We start from the raw sequence: 21,415 nt of genomic DNA on the forward strand, positions 1-21,415 counted from the left end.
AGCTTGCTGCCGCGTTTCCTACATTACAACAATGACTGCACTCCAAAAGTAGTTAAGTAAAACACTGCGGATGCTGGAATCTGAAATGAAAACAGAAAATGCTGGAAATCTCAACGGGTCAGGCAGCGTCTGTGTAGAGAGAAATCGAGCTGAAACATTAACTCTGTTTGTCGTCACAGACGCTCCCTGACCCCCTGAGATTGCCAGCATTTTCTGTTTTTACCCCAAAAGTACTTCATTGGCTATAAAGTGCTTTGAGACATCCACTGAGCCTGACATCAGTAGTGGGGAAAATGTTGGAATCAATTATTAAAGAAGAAATAGCAGCGCATTTGGAAAGCAGTGACAGTTTCAGTCCTAGTCAGCATAGATTTACGAAAGGGAAATCATGCTTGACAAATCTTCTAGAATTTTTTGAGGATGTAACTAGTAGAGTGGACAAGGGAGAACCAGTGGATGTGGTGTATTTGGACTTTCAAAAGGCTTTTGACAAGGTCCCACACAAGAGATTAGTGTGCAAAATTAAAGCACATGGTATTGGGGATAATGTATTGACGTGGTTAGAAAACTGGTTGGCAGACAGGAAGCAGAGAGTGGGAATAAACGGGTCCTTTTCAGAATGGCAGGCAGTGACCAGTGGGGTGCTGCAGGGTTCAGGTGCTGGGACCCCAGCTATTTACAATATACATCAATGATTTAGATGAAGGAATTGAATGTAATATCTCCAAGTTTGCAGATGACACTAAGCTGGGTGGCAGTGTGAGCAGGATTCTAAGAGGCTGCAGGGTGACTTGGACAGGTTAGGTGAGTGGGCAAATGCATGGCAGATGCAGTATAATGTGGATAAATGTGAGGTTATCCACTTTGGTGGCAAAAACAGGAAGACAGAATATTACTGAATGGTGACAGATTAGGAAAAGGGGAGGTGCAACGAGACCTGGGTGTCATGGTACATCAGTCATTGAAGGTTGGCATGCAGGTATAGCAGATGGTGAAGAAGGCAAATGGCATGTTGGCCTTCATAGCTAGAGGATTTGAGTATAAGAGCAGGGAGGTCTTACTGCAGTTGTACATAGCCTTGGTGAGGCCACACCTAGAATAGTGTGTTCAGTTTTGGTCTCCTAATCTGAGGAAGGACATTCTTGCTATTGAGGCAGTACAGCGAAGTTTCACCAGACTGATTCCCGGGATGGCAGGACTGACATATGAAGAAAGACTGGATCAAGGGGTATGGAGAGAAAGCAGGAAAGTGGTACTAAAACATAGAAATTAGGTACAGGAGCAGACCATTCGGCCCTTTCAAGCCTGCACCGCCATTCAATAAGATCATGGCTGATCATTCACCTCAGTACCCCTTTCCTGCTTTCTCTCCATACCCCTTCATCCCTTTGGCCGTAAGGGCCATATCTAACTCCCTTTTAGAATATATCTAATGAACTAGCCTCAATAACTTTCTGCGGTAGAGAATTCCACAGGTTAACCACTCTGAGTGAAGAAGTTTCTCCTCATCTCGGTCCTAAATGGCTTACCCCTTATTCTTAGACTGTGACCCCTGGTTCTAGAACTCCCCAGCAACGGGAACATTCTTCCTGCCTCTAACCTGTCCAATCCCGTCATAATTTTATATGTTTCTATGAGATCCCCTCTCATTCTTCTAAACTCCAGTGGATACAAGCCCAGTTGATCCAGTCTCTCCTCATATGTCAGACCTGCCATCCCGGGAATCAATCTGGTGAACCTTCGCTGTACTCCCTCAGTAACAAGAACGTCCTTCCTCAGATTAGGGGACCAAAACTGAACACAATATTCCAGGTGTGACCTCACCAAGGCTCTGTACAACTGCAGTAAGACCTCCATGCTCCTATACTCAAATCCTCTAGCTATGAAGGCCAACATGCCATTTGCCTTCTTCACCGCCTGCTGTACCTGCAAGCCAAACTTTAATGACTGATGTACCATGACACCCAGGTCTCGTTGCACCTCCCCTTTTCCTAACCTGTCACCATTCAGATAATAATCTGCCTTCCTGTTTTTGCCACCAAAGTGGATAACCTCACATTTATCCACATTATACTGCACCTGCCATGCATTTGCCCACCAAATTATCCTGCAGTCTCTTAGCATCCTCCTCACAGCTCACACCGTCACCCAGCTTAGTGTCATCTGCAAACTTGGAGATATTACATTCAATTCCTTCATCTAAATCATTGATGTATATTGTAAATAGCTGGGGTCCCAGCACTGAACCCTGAGGCACCCCACTGGTCACTGCCTGCCATTCTGAAAAGGACCCGTTTATTCCCACTTTCTGCTTCCTGTCTGCCAACCAGTTCTCTAACCACGTCAATACATTACCCCCAATACCATATGCTTTAATTCTGCACACGAATCTCTTGTGTGGGACCCTGTCAAAAGCCTTTTGAAAGTCCAAATACACCACATCCACTGGTTCTCCCTTGTCCACTACTAGTTACATCCTCAAAAAATTCTAGAAGATTTGTCAAGCATGATTTCCCTTTCATAAATCCATGCTAACTTGAACCGATCCTGTCACTGCTTTCCAAATGCGCTATTATTTCATCTTTAATAAATGATTCCAACATTTTCCCCACCACCGATGTCAGGCTAACCGGTCTATAATTACCTGTTTTCTCTCTCCCTCCTTTTTTAAAAAGTGGTGTTACATTAGCTACCCTCTAGTCAATAGGAACTGATCTCGAGTCAATAGAATGTTGGAAAATGATCACCAATGCATCCACTATTTCTAGGGCCACTTACTTAAGTACTCTGGGATGCAGCCTATCAGGTCCTGGGGATTTATCGGCTCTCAATCCCATCAATTTCCCTAACACAATTTCCTGATTAATAAGGATTTCGCTAGACCCTCAAACCCCTAGTATTTCCAGAAGGTTATTTGTGTCTTCCTTAGTGAAGACAGATCCAAAGTATTTGTTCAATTGGTCTGCCATTTCTTTGTTCCCCATTATAAATTCACCTGATTCTGTCGGCAAAGAACCTACGTTGGTCTTCACTAAACTTTTTCTCTTCACAGATCTATAGAAGCTTTTGTAGTCAGTTTTTATGTTCCCTGTAAGCTTCCTCTCATACTTTATTTTTCCCCTCCTAATTAGACCCTTTGTCCTCTGCTGAATTCTAAATTTCTCCCAGTCCTCAGGGTTGCTGCTTTTTCTAGCCAATTTATGTGCCTCTTGCTTGTATCCCTAATTTCCCTTGTTAGCCATGGTTGAGCTACCTTCCCCTTTTTATTTTTACTCCAGACAGGGATGTACAATTGTTGAAGTACATCCATGTAATCTATAAATGTCTGCCATTGCTTATCCACTGTCAACCCTTTACGTATTATTTGCCAATCTATCCTAGCCAATTCATGCCTCATACCGTCAAAGTTACCTTTCCTTAAGTTCAGGACCCTAGTCTCTGAATTAACACTGTCACTCTCCATCTTAATAAAGAATTCTACCATATTATGGTCACTCTTCCCCAGGGGGCCTCACACAACAAGATTGCTAATTAGTTTTCTCTCATTACACAACACCCAGTCTAGGATGGCCAGCTCTCCAGTTGGTTCCTCGACGTATTAGTCTAGAAAGCCATCCCTAATACACTCCAGGAAATCCTCCTCCACCACATTGCTACAAACTTGGTTAACTCAATCTATATGTAGATTAAAGTCGCCCATGATAACTGCTGTACCTTTATTGCACACATCCCTAATTTCTTGTTTGATGCCATCCCCAACCTCACTCCTACTGTTTGGTGGCCTGTACACAACTTCCACTAGCATTTTCTGCCCTTTGGTATTCCGCAGCTGAGGTTGAATGATCAGCCATGATCTTATTGAATGGCGGTGCAGGCTCGAAGGGCCAAATGGCCTGCTCCTGAATCTAATGTTTATGTTTGTATGTGGTGTGAAAGGCACTATAGAAATCCTTTTTTCCTTCCTGTACATAGAATTACATTGAATGTACAGCACAGAAATAGGCCATTCAGCTGGTGTTTATGGTCCACATAAGCCTCCTCGCACCCCATTTACTTCATCTCACCCTGTCAGCATATCCTTCTATTCCTTTCTCCCTCATGCTGCCCCTTAATGCAGCTAGAATATTTTCCTCAACCACTCCTTGTAGTAGCAAGTTCCACATTCTCACCACTCCGAGTAAAGAAAAGATTAACGTGCATCTTTCCCCCTTATTCTAACTTAAGAGCTATCCAATTGGCTGAATTTGCATCCCAATGCACTCTCAATTCTGCTCGTGTGTTAGGCAGCTGAGATCACCAGTTAACAACTCGCATTTATTTAACTACTTTAATGCAAAGAAACGTTCCAAGGAACTTACGAGCAGGCACAAGGAAAACTGGTCCTGAGGAAGGGTGTCGGAAGCTTGGTCAAAGACCCCGAGGAGGTTCTAAAAGGTGGAGAGAAAGATCTTGAGGGAGCTGCAGGGAGTAGGACCAAGGTGGCCCAAGGTTATTTCATTAATCATGGGGTGAAGCGATGGTTAGGGATGGATAATTATCACACGATGTGGGCAACACCAGCAAGCCCAGCATTTATTGCCCACCCCTAATTGCCATCGAGAAGGTAGTGGTGAGCCGCCTTCTTGAACCGCTGCAGTCCGTGTGGTGAAGATGTTCCCACAGTGCTGTTAGGGAGGGAGTTCCAGGACTTTGACCCAGCGATGATGAGGAACAGCCGATTTATGTCCAAGTAAAGATTATGCATCACTTGGGAGGGGAACTTGCAGATGATGGTGTTCCCATGATCTTGCTATTGGAATATCAGGAGAATTCTGGGATTTGGGAAGGAGGGACAACAATGACCCATGTCAAACATATTTGGGGGCAGGGGAGGAACATCTCTACATCATTTTCCCCAACATGTGCACGATTAAACTTTCAAGTTTGATTCCCATCGACTGAACAATAGAACGAAGATCAAGGTGTAGGCAGGGTATTAAAGGAAAGCAGCATGGATAGAGATATAGCTAGTGAAGAGAAAGCAGAGAGGAGGGGTAAATGAATGACTTTACAGATTGATGAGGTGTGGGTAGTGGTGACCCCAAGGACCGTAGTTGGAACGATGTAGTCTGCTATTTATATAACTTTCTGATACAAAAATAAGGAGCATGCAGATTTCATGACAAACAGGTTAGCAAAGCGGGCAGACTGGTGGCAGATACAGTTTAAAGCACAGAAAAATTAGGCAGCCAATTTTCCAATGTTGCACAAACAGCAATGAAATAAATGGCTAGACCATAATTACTTTTAAAAAGGATAAATATTGGACAGGACACCGGGGAGAATTCCTCTACTCTCCTTTAGATAGTGCCATAGGATCTTTTACATCCACCTGGGAGGGCAGACGGGGCCCTCAGTTTAACTCTCACCTGAAAGGTGGCCCCTCGGACAGTGCAGTATTCCCTCAGTACTGCCCCTTGACAGCGCGACACACTCAGTACTGCCCCTCCGACAGTGCAGCACTCCCTCAGTACTGCCCCTCCGACAGTGAAGCACTCTCTCAGTACTACCTCTCCGACAGTGCAGCACATTCTGAGTACTGCACCAGTATCGGCCTAGATTATGCGCTCGAGTTTCTGGAGTGGGACTTGATCCCACGACCTTCTGACTCAAGAGGCGTGTGTTACCCACTGAGCTGACACCAAAATAATTTGTATCCTAAATGGCAAGACACTTAAGAAATCTGGGGTGGGTGGGTTAAGGTGAGCGGACATATAGATCTTTGTAAAATGCCATAAACAGAAAAATGGGATTGTAGGTTTTATGGATGGGGTGCTGAGTATAAAAGCGAGGCAGTGGTGGTGAACTTGGACAAGGCATTGATCTGTCTACAATGGAGTACTGTTGTAATTCTGGGCACCTCATTAAAGGAAAGATCCAAGAATAATATTCACTCGCATGATTTTAGGACAAAGGGTGAAGTCGGAAGACAAATGTTTCACACAGACTTATCCTTACTGCAAGGGGCTTTAAAAACACAATTCTCTCTCAGGAGATGGGACTTGAACTGGCATTCTCTGGATTATTAGCCAGTGGATTAATAATCCAGTAGAAGAATTATTATGGTACCAGCTATTGAGACAGAGACTAACATAATTTAAAAATTAAGAGTAAAATTATGAAAAGGATATGGTGACAGGGCAGGGAAATGGGATTGGAGTACATATCTCCAATGTATCATACATCACCGTTCCTTCATTGTCGCTGGGTCAAAATCCTGGAACTCCTTCCCTAACAGCACCTGGGAGCACCTTCACCACACAAACTGCAGAGGTTCAAGAAGGCAGCTCATCACTACCTTCTCCAGTGCAATTAGGGATGGGCAATAAATGCTGGTGTTGCCAACGACGCCCACATTAATAAAAAGTAGAGTATTAATAAAGAACTGGTAAAAGAAACATTTGCATTTCTACAGCGCCTTTCACGACGAATGGACGCTCCAAAGTGCGTTACAGCCAATGAAGTAATTTTTTTAAAAGTGCAGTCACAATTGTAATGTAGGAAACGTGGCAGCCAATTTGCGCACTGCAAGCTGCCACAACCAGCAATGGGATAATAACCAGATAATCTGTTTTAGTGACGTTGATTGAGGGATAAATATTGGCCACAGGACACTGGGGATAATTCCCCTGTTCCTCTTCAAAATGGCGTCATGGGATATTTTAAATCTACCCGAGAGCTGACAGTTCCTCAGTTTAATGTCTCATCCGAAAGACAGCACCTCCAACAGTGCGGCGCTCCCTCAGTACTGACCCTCCGACAGTGCGGCGCTCCCTCAGTACTGCCCCTCCGACAGTGCAGCGCTCCCCTCAGTAGTGCCCCTCCGACAGTGCAACACTCCCTCAGTACTGCCCCTCCGACAGTGCAACACTCCCTCAGTGCGGCACTGGAAGTGACAGCCTAGATTGTTGTGCTCAAGTCTCTGGAGTGGGAGTGGGACTTGAACCCACAACCTTCTGACTGAGAGGCGAGGGTGCTACTGAGGCATGGCTGACATGGTAGAGGCGTAATGGGCCGAATGGCATCCTGTACTGTAACCTCTGCAACTATATGAAGTCCAAGAAAACTTTCCGCAGCAGCTGAATTGTTATTGCCTTTGCCTGGCGTGTGGAGATTGTGGATAAGACTACCCCACAGGTTCCACAAACAGGCTGCAATGAATAAGGCAGAAACAAGGAATGTTATCCATGAGAAAATTATTCATAACTGATCCATGTTTTTAGGCATGTAAGTATTGCTGATCTAATCAAGATGTTTAATATGATTAAAGGAGTTGATAGGGTAGATATAGAGAAACTATTTCCTCTGGTTGGCGGGGCAGCCGGGGAAGAGAGTCCAGAATAAGGGGGCGTAACCTTAAAATTAGAGCCAAGACCATTCAGAGGTGATGTCACGAAGCACTTCTTCACACAAAGGGTAGTGGAAGTCTGGAGCTCTCTCCCATAAAAAGCTGTTGAGGCTGGGGGCCAATTGGAGCTTTCAAAACGGAGATTGATAGATTTTTGTCATGTAAGGGTATTAAGGGTTCTGGAACCAAAGCGAGTAAATGGAGTTAAGATACAGATCAGCCGTGATCTCATTGAATGGCAGAACAGGCTTGAGGGGCTGAATGGCCTCCTCCTGTTCCTTGAAAGACAATACGCAAGATAACATTTTTGAAAAATTCAGATTGAAGTGTAAAAGAGCAGAAAAAATTAATGGGTTAAACAGAAATTGAGCACCAGTGAAATCTATCGCGACCACTAGTCGAAAGGATGATAGTGACTCCAGCAGTGAAACTGCATGAAGATGGAGCGAAGGAGTGGGAGATCAGTACTGTCACGCCAGTGACATCAGAAACAAACACTGAAATTCTCATTCCAGTGGAAAGAGAATAAAAACTTTGGAAATGGAATTAGATACAGATGCTTTATTATCCTTTTAAGAAAGAAATTTCACCCCTGGATTCACTTGTCATTTTAAAGGTGCCTACAAGGCAGATGGCACCCATCGTGGATGTCTTGGACATACAGATCAGAGGCTGGGTATTCTGCAGCGGGTGCACCTCCTGACTCCCCAAAGCCTTTCCACCATCTACAAGGCACAAGTAAGGTGTGGGATGGAATATTCTCCACTTGCCTGGATAAGTGCAGCTCCTACAACACACAAAGTGTCACCAACCAGGACAAAGCAGCCCTCTTGATTGGCACCCCATCCACCACCTTCAACATCCACTCCCTCCACCACGTGGCTGCTGTGTGCACCATCTACAAGATGCACTGCAGCAACTCGCCAATGCTTCTTCGGCAGCACCTCCCAAACCTGCGACCTCTACCACCTAGAAGGACAAGGGCAGCAGGCGCATGGGAACACCATCCTGACATAACGTTCCCCTCCGAGTCACACACCATCCTGACATGACAGTATATCGCCGTTCCTTCATCGTTGCTGGGTCAAAATCCTGGAACTCCCTCCGTAACAGCACTGTGGGAGCACCTTCACTGCACGGGACTGCAGCGGTTCAAGGCGGCGGCTCACCACCACCTTCAAGGGCAATTAGGGATGGGCAATAAATGCTGGCCTTGCCAGCGACGCCCACATCCCATGAACGAATAATTTTAAAAAACTGAAAAGATGGGTTGACGCTCACTGTTTCAGTGATGATACCTGGTGTCAGTATTGGAATTTGTAGTCACTGACCTAAGGGATTGTGCGTTCAGCTAAACGAAGAGCAGAAACCTTCTTGGTTTAAACTTCCATGGGCTCATCTGTAATCACTACTAACATGTACCAATTCTAAGTGTCCTGTCATAGATCGAGGCTGCTATCTGTGCCCAAGGATTACTATAGAACCAGAGCCAGTCCTGTAAACAGTCTATTTTGAAATAATATCCCATGGAATTGGTGTGATGAATGTAAAATAGATGTTTGCTACATTATAATTCTACCAGAGCACTCCCGCTCCTGGGGATGCCTAACATTAAGCATGTCAAGGCTTTGCAGAGGAGATTTGCTAGAATAGTACCAGGGGTGATGGATTTCAGTTACGTGGAGAGACTGGAGAAGCTAGGGTTGCTCTCGGTAGAGGGGGTCAAGGGAAGATTTAATGGAGGTGTTATAATCATCAAGGGTTTTGATAGAGTAAAGAAGGAGTAACTGTTGCCAGTGGCAGGAGGGTCAGTAACGAGAGGGCATAGGTGATTGGCAAAAAAAAGAGGTGACATGAGGCAACTTTTTTTTTGTGATCTGGAACACGCTGCCTGAAAGGGCGGTGGGAGCAGATTCGACTAACTTTCAAACGGGAATTCGATAAATATTTGAAAGGGGAAAAATACAGAGCTATGGGGAAAGAGCAGGGGGGAGTGGGACTAATTGCAAAGTTCTTTCAAAGAGCCGGCACAGGCATGATGGGCCGAAAGGCCTCCCTCTGTGCTGTGTCATTCTATGATACCAAGGACACGGTGCTACTGCTTTGCATTTTTCCAAAGGGGCTCCAAGAAAGATCTCGAGCAGCTGGATCACTGACCCCTGCAGAAAGATGTCATTGACACATTGAAAAGGTGGTGGTAGCCACCATACCTGGTCTACACCAATAGCAGTCAGGGCAGGAAGTTTATTTTGATGATCGATCATAAGCCAATTTCTGTTAACATTGGAGTCAAAAAGGGTCCGAGCAGCTTCCAGATCATGCTCATCGAGCTGTTGGCTTATCGTTGCAAGGGTAAGCACAGATCCAGTCGGCAAAATATTAAATCTTGATGGATAAGCTTGGTTAGCCCCAAAAGATACAAAATCTGAGAGCTGTGACTCTACACGTGAGGCCACTGTTTTCAACATTACTGAGTTACAAACACTTCCAGTAACACTTGTCACATTTATAAGGACGATATCAGAGCTGAATAGGAAAGATTGAACAGGCTGAGGCTCTTTTCCCTAGAAAAGAGAAAGCTGAGGGGTAACCTGATGGAGGTCTTTTAAATTATGAAAGGGTTCGATTGGGTAGATGTAGAGAAGATGTTTCCACTTGTGGGGGAGTCCAGAACGAGTGGCTACCAATATAAGATAGTCATTAATAAATCCAATCGGGAATTCAGGAGAAACTTCTTTATCCAGAGAGTGGTGAGAATGTGGAACTCACTTCCGCAGGGAGTGGTGTTAACACAGATACATTTAAGGGGAAGCTGGATAAACACATGAGGAAGAAAGGAAGAGCAGGATATGTTGATGGGGTGAGATGAAGAGGGGTGGGAGGAGGCTCGTGTGGAACATAAACACTGGCACGGACCAGTTGGTCCAAATGGTAACTTATATAGTAATTCTATGTAAGGTAAACTCAAATTTTTGTCACAGATTTGGTGTTTGCACTATAAGCATGGTCAGATGGGATACAAAATATTCTAAAAGGGATGAAGAGCATGGATGGTTGGTTGCTGCTGTTTGGGGGGCATTTATTGGCATGTTTATGTGGAAAGCACCCTGTGTTTGTGGGGCTGAAAGCCACTGCCATTGTGTGTTGACCAAGTTTGCATTCCGATGCTGGCCAGATGGTTTGAGATTGTCCATCCTATCACAAGAACTGACCTAAGTTAGTTATAAATCTGGCTAATCACTGGATTTGGCCTTCATGACAATAGCAACAGATCCAGGCTGACTCTACCCAAATGCTTATGAATGGGAATTTCCCTATTGGGGTGGATGCTCAGTGGGCTGAAGTCACCCGAACGCCATTCAGAACCATCACTCCACCATTGCGGCATTGAGAAATGTCTTTTCATCTCCTAGTTTACTAGAATAACTGACTTCAGGCAATGGTCCTCAGTTTATACCCCAAGAATGCGCAGCACCTATAAAGTGCCATGGAATACTGAACATCTTATCCTCACCTTATGATCTCAGTGAAGAAGATTAAATCCATGTCACACGTCTTTTCCATTGACCCATGTCACGTAGCTGTATCAAGCGCACACCACTGAATCACTGATGGGTCGATGGCTGCATACTCGGCTAGCTACAAGGTCTAACCATAGTGGTATCATTCAAAAACAGCCCACATCATCAGAAGATTAGCTGGAAACTGAAGATGCGCTTTTGGTTGGTGATGCGGAGGGCTACAGTTATGATTAGAACACACAGTCCTATGACCTACCATGTCCAACTGGCAAACACAAAACTTGGAAACGACACGGTGATCAAAACCTGGATTAGCCCGGAGTGAAACTCGGGAATCACTTGGGGGTGTGGCTTTATAATCCATCTCAGTATCAAATATACCAGTCCATGGCTCAGGTACGTCACTGGGCAAGGTGATAAGCCACATCAGTGACCCCACCAACTGAGCTCAGTGGTGAAGTCCAGCTTCCACCACCAAAAGGTTAGCAAGGTTAACAAGATCTGAAAGAGCAGAGACACCCTTATCCTTGACATCAGTGAAATACATCAAAGTAAGTTTTAAAGATGCAGAGACACTGTACCCAAATGCACCAAATTAATTTTCAGTGTTTATGGGGGACATTTTTTTTTAATTGTTTTGGGATGGTAGCAGAATTTTTGCGGAAACTTGATCTTAAGATGATAGTTTTAGGTCATTTGTCTTAGAGAGAAGCTGTTATGGGATAAACAATGTTTAATTAGATTAAGTACTGGTTCCATGGGAGGAGAATGCAGGGTTATATTGAACCTCTCCATGAAGCTTCCCTTACAGTCAGGTTCTGTGTAGAATCATATAATCTTACAACACAGGAGGAGGCCAGTCAGCCTGTGTCGGCTCTGTGAAAGAGTGATCCAATCAGTCCCACTCCCCGCTGCTCTTTCCCCACAGCCCTGTAGATTTTTGCCCTTCAAGTATTTATCCAATTCCCTTTTGAAAGTTAATATTGAATCTGCTCCCACCGCCCTTTCAGGCAGCGCGATCCCGATCACAACAACTCGCTGAGTAAAAATGTTTCCTCATGCCACCTCTGGTTCTTTTGCCAATCACCGTAACTCTCTGTTTTCTGGTTACTGACCCTTCTGCCACTGGAAACAGTTTCTCCTTATTTACTCTTGTCAAAACCCCTCATGATTTTGAACCCCTCCATTTAATCACCCCTCAACTTTCTCGGCTCTAAAGAGAACAATCCCAGCTTCTCCTGTCTCTCCACATAACTGAAGTCCCTCATCCCTGGTATCATTCGAGTAAGTCTGCTCTGCATCTTCTCTAAGGCCTTGACATCCTTCCTAAAGTGTGTTGACCAGAATTAGGACACAGTACTCCTGCTGAAGCCCAACCAGCATTTTATAAAGGTTTAGCAGAATATCTTTGCTTTTGTACTCTGTGGATCTATTAATAACGGCAAAGATCCCGTGTGCTCTTTTAATGGCCTTCACAGCCTGTCCTGCCACCTTCAAAGATTTGTGTACACAGACCCCCAGGTCTCTCTGTTTCTGAGCTCCCCTAGTATTTGGCACTGGTGATGTAAGTGAACCATTCTGGGAGGATGGAATATAATCTGCTGTTTGGAGAGCTTGTGCTGCAACATTTCTATCAGAAACATGACATTAACCCAAGAGATGAATGCTGCACATGAACAGATTCTAGATACAGAATCACTCAATACATCCTCAGTACAAGAACAACCACATTTCAGCGTACAGCTGTCAAACCACAATGTTCTGCACATTACAAACAGCAAGAGGTTTCAGGCCCCGTCGAGGAGGCTTCGACGAACGGGTACAGAATTATTACGACTGCGTTCAAACTCTCTTACATTTTCATTTTGAGCTTTGTCATCGCAGGGTTTATCCGTGTCCAGGTTTCCTTCCACTTGCAACATGTGTGTTTCAGCTGCCACAGTAGGAGCAGCAGCAACAGCCTGGTAGGTGGGCGGTGGGAGTAACGGAGGCACAGGGGTGGAGCCAATCAGAGGGATACTCCCCTGCACGATGAACGGAACCGTTGGCTGGCTGACTGGTGCATAGGGCGGCGGATGCAGCGGTGGGAATGGTGGCATGAATGGAGGTGGCATGTTGACTGGGTTAAATGCCTGCAACAGGAAAAAAAAGACTTAGAAACTCATTACAGTATCACCTTTGCAAAAGTTATGGATAACACATCGGCACTTACACAGATATTGGGACCTGATATAGCACACTCAATTCAAACATGCATGCAGTGGCTCAATAAATGCCCAAAAAGTGGTAACCATGACTCAGTGGTAGCAATCTTACCTGTGAGTCAGTAGGTTGTGGATTCAAGTCCGCCTCCGGGGACTTGAGCACAAGATCGAGGCTGATACTCCCCTGTTACATTAAATAGGGACTATGAAAGTAAACTAGCACAAAATATAAAAACAGATAGTAAGAGTTTCTATAGGTATATAAAAAGAAAAAGAGTGGCTAAAGTAAATGTTGGTCCCATAGAGGACGAGACTGGGGAATTAGCAATGGGGAACATGGAGATGGCAGAAACTCTAAACAAGTATTTTGTATCAGTTTTACGGTAGAGGACATTAACAATATTCCAACGGTGGATAGTCAAGGGGCTATGGGGTGGGAGGAACTTAACACAATCACAATCACTAAGGAGGTGGTACTCAGTAAGATAATGGGACTAAAGGCAGATAAATCCCCTGGACCTGATGGCTTGCATCCTAAGGTCTTAAGCGAAGTAGCAGCAGGGATTGGTTGTAATTTATCAAAATTCCCTGGATTCTGGGGAGGTCCCGGCAGATTGGAAAACTGCAAATGCAACGCCCCTATTCAAAAAAGGAGGCAGACAAAAACAGGAAACTATAGACCAGTTAGCCTAACATCTGTGGTTGGAAAAATGTTGGAGTCCATTGTTAAAGAAGCAGTAACAGGACATTTGGAAAAGGAAAATTTGGTCAGGCAAAGTCAGCATGGATTTATGAAGGGGAAGTCATGTTTGACAAATTTGCTGGAATTCTTTGAGGATGTAACAAACAGGGTGGATAAAGGGGAACCAGTGGATGTGGTGTATTTGGACTTCCAGAAGGTGCCAACAAAAGGTTACTGCACAAGATAAAAGTTCACAGGGTTGGGGGCAATATATTAGCATGGACAAACAGAAAGTCGGGATAAATGATCCATTCTCTGGTTGGCAATCAGTAATGAGTGGGGTGCCGCAGGGATCAGTGCTGGGACCCCAACTACTTACAATCTATATTAACAACTTGGAAGAAGGGACTGAGTGTAACATAGCCAAGTTTGCTGACGATACAAAGATGGGAGGAAGGGTAATGTGTGAGGAGGACATAAAGAGACTGCAGGAGGACATAGGCAGGCAAAGTGAGTGGGCAAGAATTTGGCAGATGGAATATAATGTTGGAAAATGTGAGATCATGCATTTTGGCAGAAACAAAATCAAAGAGCAAGTTATTATTTAAATGGAGAAAGATTGCAAAGTGCTGCAGTACAGTGGGACCTGGGGGTACTTGTGCATGAAACACAAAAGGTGAGCATGCAGGTACAGCAAGTGATCAGGAAGGCCAATGGAATCTTGGCCTTTATTGCAAAGGGGATGGAGTATAAAAGCAGGGAAGTCTTGTTACAGCTGTACAGGGCATTGGTGAGGCCACACATGGAAAACTGTGTGCAGTTTAGATTTCCATATTTATGAAAAGAAAATACTTGCTGTGGAGGCAGTTCAGAGAAGGTTGACTAGGTTGATCCCGGGGATGAGTGGGTTGACTTATGAGGAAAGGTTGAGTAGGTTGGGCCTCTACTCATTGGAATTCAGAAGAATGAGGTGTGATCTTGAGAGAAGATTATGAGGGGGCTGGACAAGGTGGATGCAGAGAGGATGTTTCCACTGTTGGGGGAGACGAGAACTAGAGGGCATGATCTTAGGATAAGGGGCCGCCCATTTAGAACTGAGATGAGAAATTTCTTCTCAGAAGGTTATGAATCTGTGGAATTTGCTGCCTCAGAGAGCTGTGGAAGCTGGGACATTAAGTAAATGTAAGACAGAAATAGACAGTTTCTTAAACGATATGGGAATAAGGGGTTATGGGGAGCGGGCAGGGAAGTGGAACTGAGTCCATGATCAGCCATGATCTTATTGAATGGCGTATCAGGCTCGAGGGGCCTTATGGCCTCCTATTTCTTATGTTATGTTTTCCAATCTGCTGGGACCTCCCCAGAATCCTAGAAATTTTGATAAATTACAACCAATGCATTCACTATCCCTGCCACTACTTCTCTTAAGACCCTAGGATGCAAGCCATCAGGTCCAGGGGATTTATCCGCCTTTAGTCCTATTATCTTACTGAGTACCACCTCGTTAGTGATTGTGATTGCGTTAAGTTCCTCCCCCCCTATAGCTCCTTGACTATCCACTGTTCAGATATTGTTAGTGTCCTCTACTGTAAAGGCTGATACAAAATATTTGTTCAGAGTTTCTGCCATCTCCATGTTCCCCATTACTAATTCCCCGGTCTCATCCTCTAATGGACCAACATTTACTTTAGCCACTCTTTTTCATTTTATATACCTATAGAAACTCTTGCTATCTGTTTTTATATTTCGTGTTAGTTTACTTTCATAGTCTATCTTCCCTTTCTTAATAATTTTTTTAGTCATTCTTTGCTGGCTTTTAAAAGCTTCCCAATCTTCTGTCCTCCCACTAGTTTTGGCCACTTTGTATGCTTTTGTTTTTAAATTGGATACCGTCCTTTATTTCTTTAGTTAGCCACGGATGCCTATATTTTCTTTTACACCCTTTTCTCCTCACTGGAATATATTTTTCTTGAGAGTTGTGAAATATCTCCTTAAATGTACACCACTGTTCATGAACCGTCCTACACTTTAATCTATTTTCTAGTCCACTTTAGCCAACTCTGCCCTCATACCTTCATAGTCTCCTTTATTTAAGCTTAGTACGCTGGTTTGAGTTCCAACTTTATCACCCTCCATCTGAATTTGAAATTCAACCATGCTATGATCACTCATTCCAAGGGGATCTTTTACTAGGAGATTGTTTATTAATCCTGCCTCATTACACAGGGCCAGATCCAAGATTGCATGACCCCTGGTTGGTTCCGTTACATACTCCTCAAGGAACCTGTCCTTTATGCACTCTATGAACTCTTCCTCAAGGCTACTTTGACCAATTTGATTTGTCTGACATTCTGAAAAGGGAGGGTGAACAGCCAGTTGTCGTGGTGCACATTGGTACCAACGATATAGGTAAAAAAAGGGATGCGGTCCTACGAGAAGAATTTAAGGAGCGAGGAGCTAAATTAAAAAGTAGGACCTCAAAAGTAGTAATCTCGGGATTGCTACCAGTGCCACGTGCTAGTCAGAGTAGGAATCACAGGATAGCTCAGATGAATATGTGGCTTAAGCAGTGCTGCAGCAGGGAGGGATTCAAATTCTTGGAGCATTGGAACCGGTTCTGGGGGAGGTGGGATCAGTACAAACCGGACGGTCTGCACCTGGGCAGGACCGGAACCAATGCCCTTGGGGGAGTGTTTGCTAGTGCTGTTGGGGAGGAGTTAAACTAATATGGCAGGGGGATGGGAACCAATGCAGGGAGACAGAGGGAAACAAAATGGAGACAGAAGCAAAAGACAGAAAGGAGATGAGTAAAAGTGGAGGGCTGAGAAACCCAAGGCAAAAAACAAAAAGGGCCACTGTAAAGCAAAATTCTAAAGGGCCAAAGTGTAATAAAAAGGCAAGCATGAAAGTTTGGTGCCTCAATGCGAGGAGTATTCGGAACCCAGGAGAGGGCTCTGAGCTAGTTAGAGTGGGTGAGAGCTCAGATGAACAGGACCCCAAGAAAGAATGCAAAAGGCAGGAGGCAACAGAACAGAGTAGCACTGGGGTAAGTGTAAACCACAAGGTGATAGGAAGGGACAATATGTATGATTATAAAGGGACTGCAGGAGGGGTCAAAACTAAAAATCATGGTTTAAAAACTAGTATTAAAACACTTTACCTAAACGCACACAGCATTCGAAATAAAGTAAATGAGTTGACGGCACAAATCATTACAAATGGGTATGATTTGGTGGCCATTACAGAAACGTGGTTGCAGGGTGGCCAAGACTGGGAATTAAACATACAGGGGTATCTTACAATTCGGAAAGATAGACAAGAAGGGAAAGGAGGTGGGGTAGCTCTGTTAATAAAGGATGATATCAGGGCAGTTGTGAGAGATGATATTGGCTCTAATGAACAAAATGTTGAATCATCGTGGGTGGAGATTAAAGATAGTAAGGGGAAAAAGTCATTGGTGGGCGTAGTTTATAGGCCCCCAAATAATAACTTCACGGTGGGGCGGACAATAATCAAGAGAATAATGGAGGCATGTGAAAAAGGAACGGCAATAATCATGGGGGATTTTAACTTACATATCGATTGGTCAAATCAAATCGCACGGGGTAGCCTTGAGGAGGAATTCATAGAATGCATACGGGATTGTTTCTTAGAACAGTATGTTACAGAACCTATAAGGGAGCAAGCTATCTTAGATCTGGTCCTGTGTAATGAGACAGGAATAATAAACGATCTCCTAGTAAAAGATCCTCTCGGAATGAGTGATCACAGTATGGTTGAATTTATAATAAAGATTGAGGGTGAGGAAGTAGTGTCTCAAACGAGCGTACTATGCTTAAACAAAGGGGACTACAGTGGGATGAGGGCAGAGTTGGCTAAAGTAGACTGGAAACACAGACTATACGGTGGCACAATTGAGGACTTTTAAGGAGCTCTTTCATAGTGCTCAACAAAAATATATTCCAGTGAAAAAGAAGGGTGGCAAGAGAAGGGATAACCAGCCGTGGATAACCGAGGAAATAAAGGAGAGTATCAAATTAAAAACCAATGCGTATAAGGTGGCCAAGGTTAGTGGAAAATTAGAAGATTGGGAAAATTTTAAACGACAGCAAAGAATGACTAAGAAAGCAATAAAGAAAGGAAAGATAGATTACGAAAGTAAACTTGCGCAAAACATAAAAACAGATAGTAAAAGCTTTTACCGATATATAAAACGGAAAAGAGTGACTAAAGTAAATGTTGGTCCCTTAGAAGATGAGAAGGGGGATTTAATAATGGGAAATGTGGAAATGGCTGAGACCTTAAACAATTATTTTGCTTCGGTCTTCACAGTGGAAGACACAAAAACCATGCCAAAAATTGCTGGTCACGGGAATGTGGGAAGGGAGGACCTTGAGATAATCACCATCACTACGGGGGTAGTGCTGAACAGGCTAATGGGACTCAAGGTAGACAAGTCCCCTGGTCCTGATGAAATGCATCCCAGGGTATTAAAAGAGATGGCAGAAGTTATAGCAGATGCATTCGTTATAATCTACCAAAATTCTCTGGACTCTGGGGAGGTACCAGCGGATTGGAAAGCAGCTAATATAATGCCTCTGTTTAAAAAAGGGGGCAGACAAAAGGCAGGTAACTATAGGCTGGTTAGTTTAACATCTGTAGTGGGAAAATGCTTGAAGCTATCATTAAGGAAGAAATAGCAGGACATGTAGATAGGAATAGTGCAATCAAGCAGACGCAACATGGATTCATGAAGGGGAAATCATGTTTAACTAATTTACTGGAATTCTTTGAGGATATAACGAGCATGGTGGATAGATTTCCAAAAGGCATTCGATAAGGTGCCACACAAAAGATTACTGCAGAAGATAAAGGTACGCGGAGTCAGAGGAAATGTATTAGCATGGATCGAGAATTGGCTGGCTAACAGAAACAGAAAGCAGAGAGTCGGGATAAATGGGTCCTTTTAGGGTTGGAAATCGGTGGTTAGTGGTGTGCCACAGGGATCGGTGCTGGGACCACAACTGTTTACAATATACATAGATGACCTGGAAGAGGGGACAGAGTGTAGTGTAACAAAATTTGCAGATGACACAAAGATTAGTGGGAAAGCGGGTTGTGTAGAGGACAGAGAGAGGCTGCAAAGAGATTTAGATAGGTTAAGCGAATGGGCTAAGGTTTGGCAGATGGAATATAATGTCGGAAAAGTGAGGTCATCCACCTTGGGAAAAAAAACAGTAAAAGGGAATATTATTTGAATGGGGAGAAATTACAACATGCTGCGGTGCAGAGGGACCTGGGGGTCCTTGTGCATGAATCCCAAAAAGTTAGTTTGCAGGTGCAGCAGGTAATCAGGAAGGCGAATGGAATGTTGGCATTCATTGCGAGAGGGACGGAGTACAAAAGCAGGGAGGTCCTGCTGCAACTGTACAGGGTATTGGTGAGGCCGCACCTGGAGTACTGCGTGCAGTTTTGGTCACTTTACTTAAGGAAGGATATACTGGCTTTGGAGGGGGTACAGAGACGATTCACTAGGCTGATTCCAGAGATGAGGGGGTTACCTTATGATGATAGATTGAGTAGACTGGGTCTTTACTCGTTGGAGTTCAGAAGGATGAGGGGTGATCTTCTAGAAACATTTAAAATAATGAAAGGGATAGACAAGATAGAGGCAGAGAGATTGTTTCCACTGGTCGGGGAGACTAGAACTAGGGGGCACTGCCTCAAAATACGGGGGAGCCAATTTAAAACTGAGCTGAGAAGGAATTTCTTCTCCCAGAGGGTTGTGAATCTGTGGAATTTTCTGCCCAAGGAAGCAGTTGAGGCTAGCTCATTGAATGTATTCAAATCACAGATAGATAGATTTTTAACCAATAAGGGAATTGAGGGTTATGGGGAGCGGGCGGGTAAGTGGAGCTGAGTCCACGGCCAGATCAGCCATGATCTTGTTGAATGGCAGAGCAGGCTCGAGGGGCTAGATGGCCTACTCCTGTTCCTAATTCTTATGTTCTTATGTTGTTAGAGGTTAAAATCACCCATGATTATTTACAAGCCCCCACTATTTCCTGGTTTATACTACGCCCACCAGTGACTTTTTCCCCTTATTATTCCTTATCTCTACTCAAACTGTTTCAACATCCTGATCATTCGAGCCAATATCGTTTCTCACTATTGATGATTCTATCCTTTATCAATAGAGCTACCCCATCTCCTTTTCCTTTCTGTCTGTCCTTCCGGATTGTCAAATACCCCTGAATATTTCATTCCCAGTCCTGGTCACCTTGCAACCACATCTCTCTGATGCTATCAGGTCATACCTCTTTGTGCCGTCAACTCATCTATTTTGTTACGAATGCTACGTGCATTTAGACAAAGTGTCACTAAATTTGTTTTTTTTTTTACCCTTTTTTCGTGCTCGTTTCCACTATCCGAGAAACTCACCTTCTTTGTTTATCCTTTCTAATTCCAGCTTTACTCCCCTCCCTACTGAATCTACTTTCAGGTTTCCATCCCCCTGCCAAGCTAGTTTAAACCCTTCCCAACAGCACTAGCAAACCCCGCCACGAGGATATTGGTCCCGCTTCTGTTGAGGGAGCGCTGCACTGTCGGAGGGGCGGTACTGAAGGAGCACTGCACTGTCGGAGGGCCGGTGCTGCACTGTCGGAGGGGCAGTACTGAGGGAGCTCTGCACTGTCGGAGGGGCAGTACTGAGGGAGTGTGGCACTGTCTCATGTGCTATTATTTGGATGAGGTGTTAAACCGAGGCCCCGTCTGCTCTCTCAGGTGGATGTAAAATATCCCATGGCACTATTTCGAAAGAGGAGAGTTCTTCCCAGTATCCTGGGGCCAATATTTATCCCTCAATCAACATCACCAAAACAGATTATCTGGTCATTATCACATTGCTTTGTACAAATTGGAAGCCACGTTTCCTACATTCCAACAGTGACTACACTTGAAAAATATTTCACTGGCTGTAAACCACTCCCTCAGTTCATTGGCTGGGATGTCCTAAGGTTATGAAAGGAACTATATAAATGCAAGACTTTCTTTTTTTCTTTAAATGTCAATTGATCTGACTAAATCATAGAATAGAATGATAGAATGTTACAACACGGAAGGCAGCCATTCGGCCTGTCGAGCCCGTGCCGGCTCTCTGCAAGAGCACTTCAGCTCGTTCCACTCCCCTGCCCTTTCCCCGTAGCCCTGCAAATGTTTATCTTTCAGGTACTTATGCAACTCCCTTTTGAAAGCTGTGATTGAGTCTCCCCCACCTCCCTCTCAGGCAGTGCATTCCAGATCCTAACCACACGCTCTGTAAATTTTTTCTTTCTTATGTCGCCTTTGGTTCTTTTGCCAATCACATTACATCTGAGTGCTCTGGTTCTCGACCTTTCTGCCAAAGGGAACAGTTTCTGTCTATCTACTCTGTCCAGACCCCGCATGATTTTAAACAGCTCTATCAAATCTCCTCTCAATCTTCTCTGCTCTAAAGAGAACAACCCAACCTTTTATTTTACTCGTTCCGGGATGTGGGCATCATTGGCAAGGCCTGCAGTTATTGCCCATCCCTAATTATATATCAATGTATATATCAATGATTTAGACTTGAATGTAGGGA

At 44.2% G+C, this 21,415-nt stretch overlaps 1 protein-coding gene across 4 annotated transcripts in view; it reads right to left on the bottom strand.

Moving 5' to 3' along the window:
• The window catches only part of phrf1 (PHD and ring finger domains 1), a 165,930-nt gene that overhangs the window by 7,902 nt on the left and 136,613 nt on the right, over window positions 1-21,415 (bottom strand). For 3 of the 4 annotated variants that reach the window (XM_070899434.1, XM_070899431.1, XM_070899432.1), the window contains exons 16-17: window positions 12,765-13,040; window positions 4,359-4,427 (exon numbers count right to left, since the gene is read on the bottom strand). In XM_070899434.1, coding sequence (XP_070755535.1) covers window positions 4,359-4,427; window positions 12,765-13,040 — 345 coding nt within the window. The remainder of the gene's footprint in view (window positions 1-4,358; window positions 4,428-12,764; window positions 13,041-21,415) is intronic. The other variant, XM_070899433.1, reaches the window with a different exon arrangement.

Source organism: Pristiophorus japonicus, chromosome 14 (genome assembly GCF_044704955.1).
Source record: "Pristiophorus japonicus isolate sPriJap1 chromosome 14, sPriJap1.hap1, whole genome shotgun sequence".
Classification (NCBI taxonomy): domain Eukaryota; kingdom Metazoa; phylum Chordata; class Chondrichthyes; family Pristiophoridae; genus Pristiophorus; species Pristiophorus japonicus.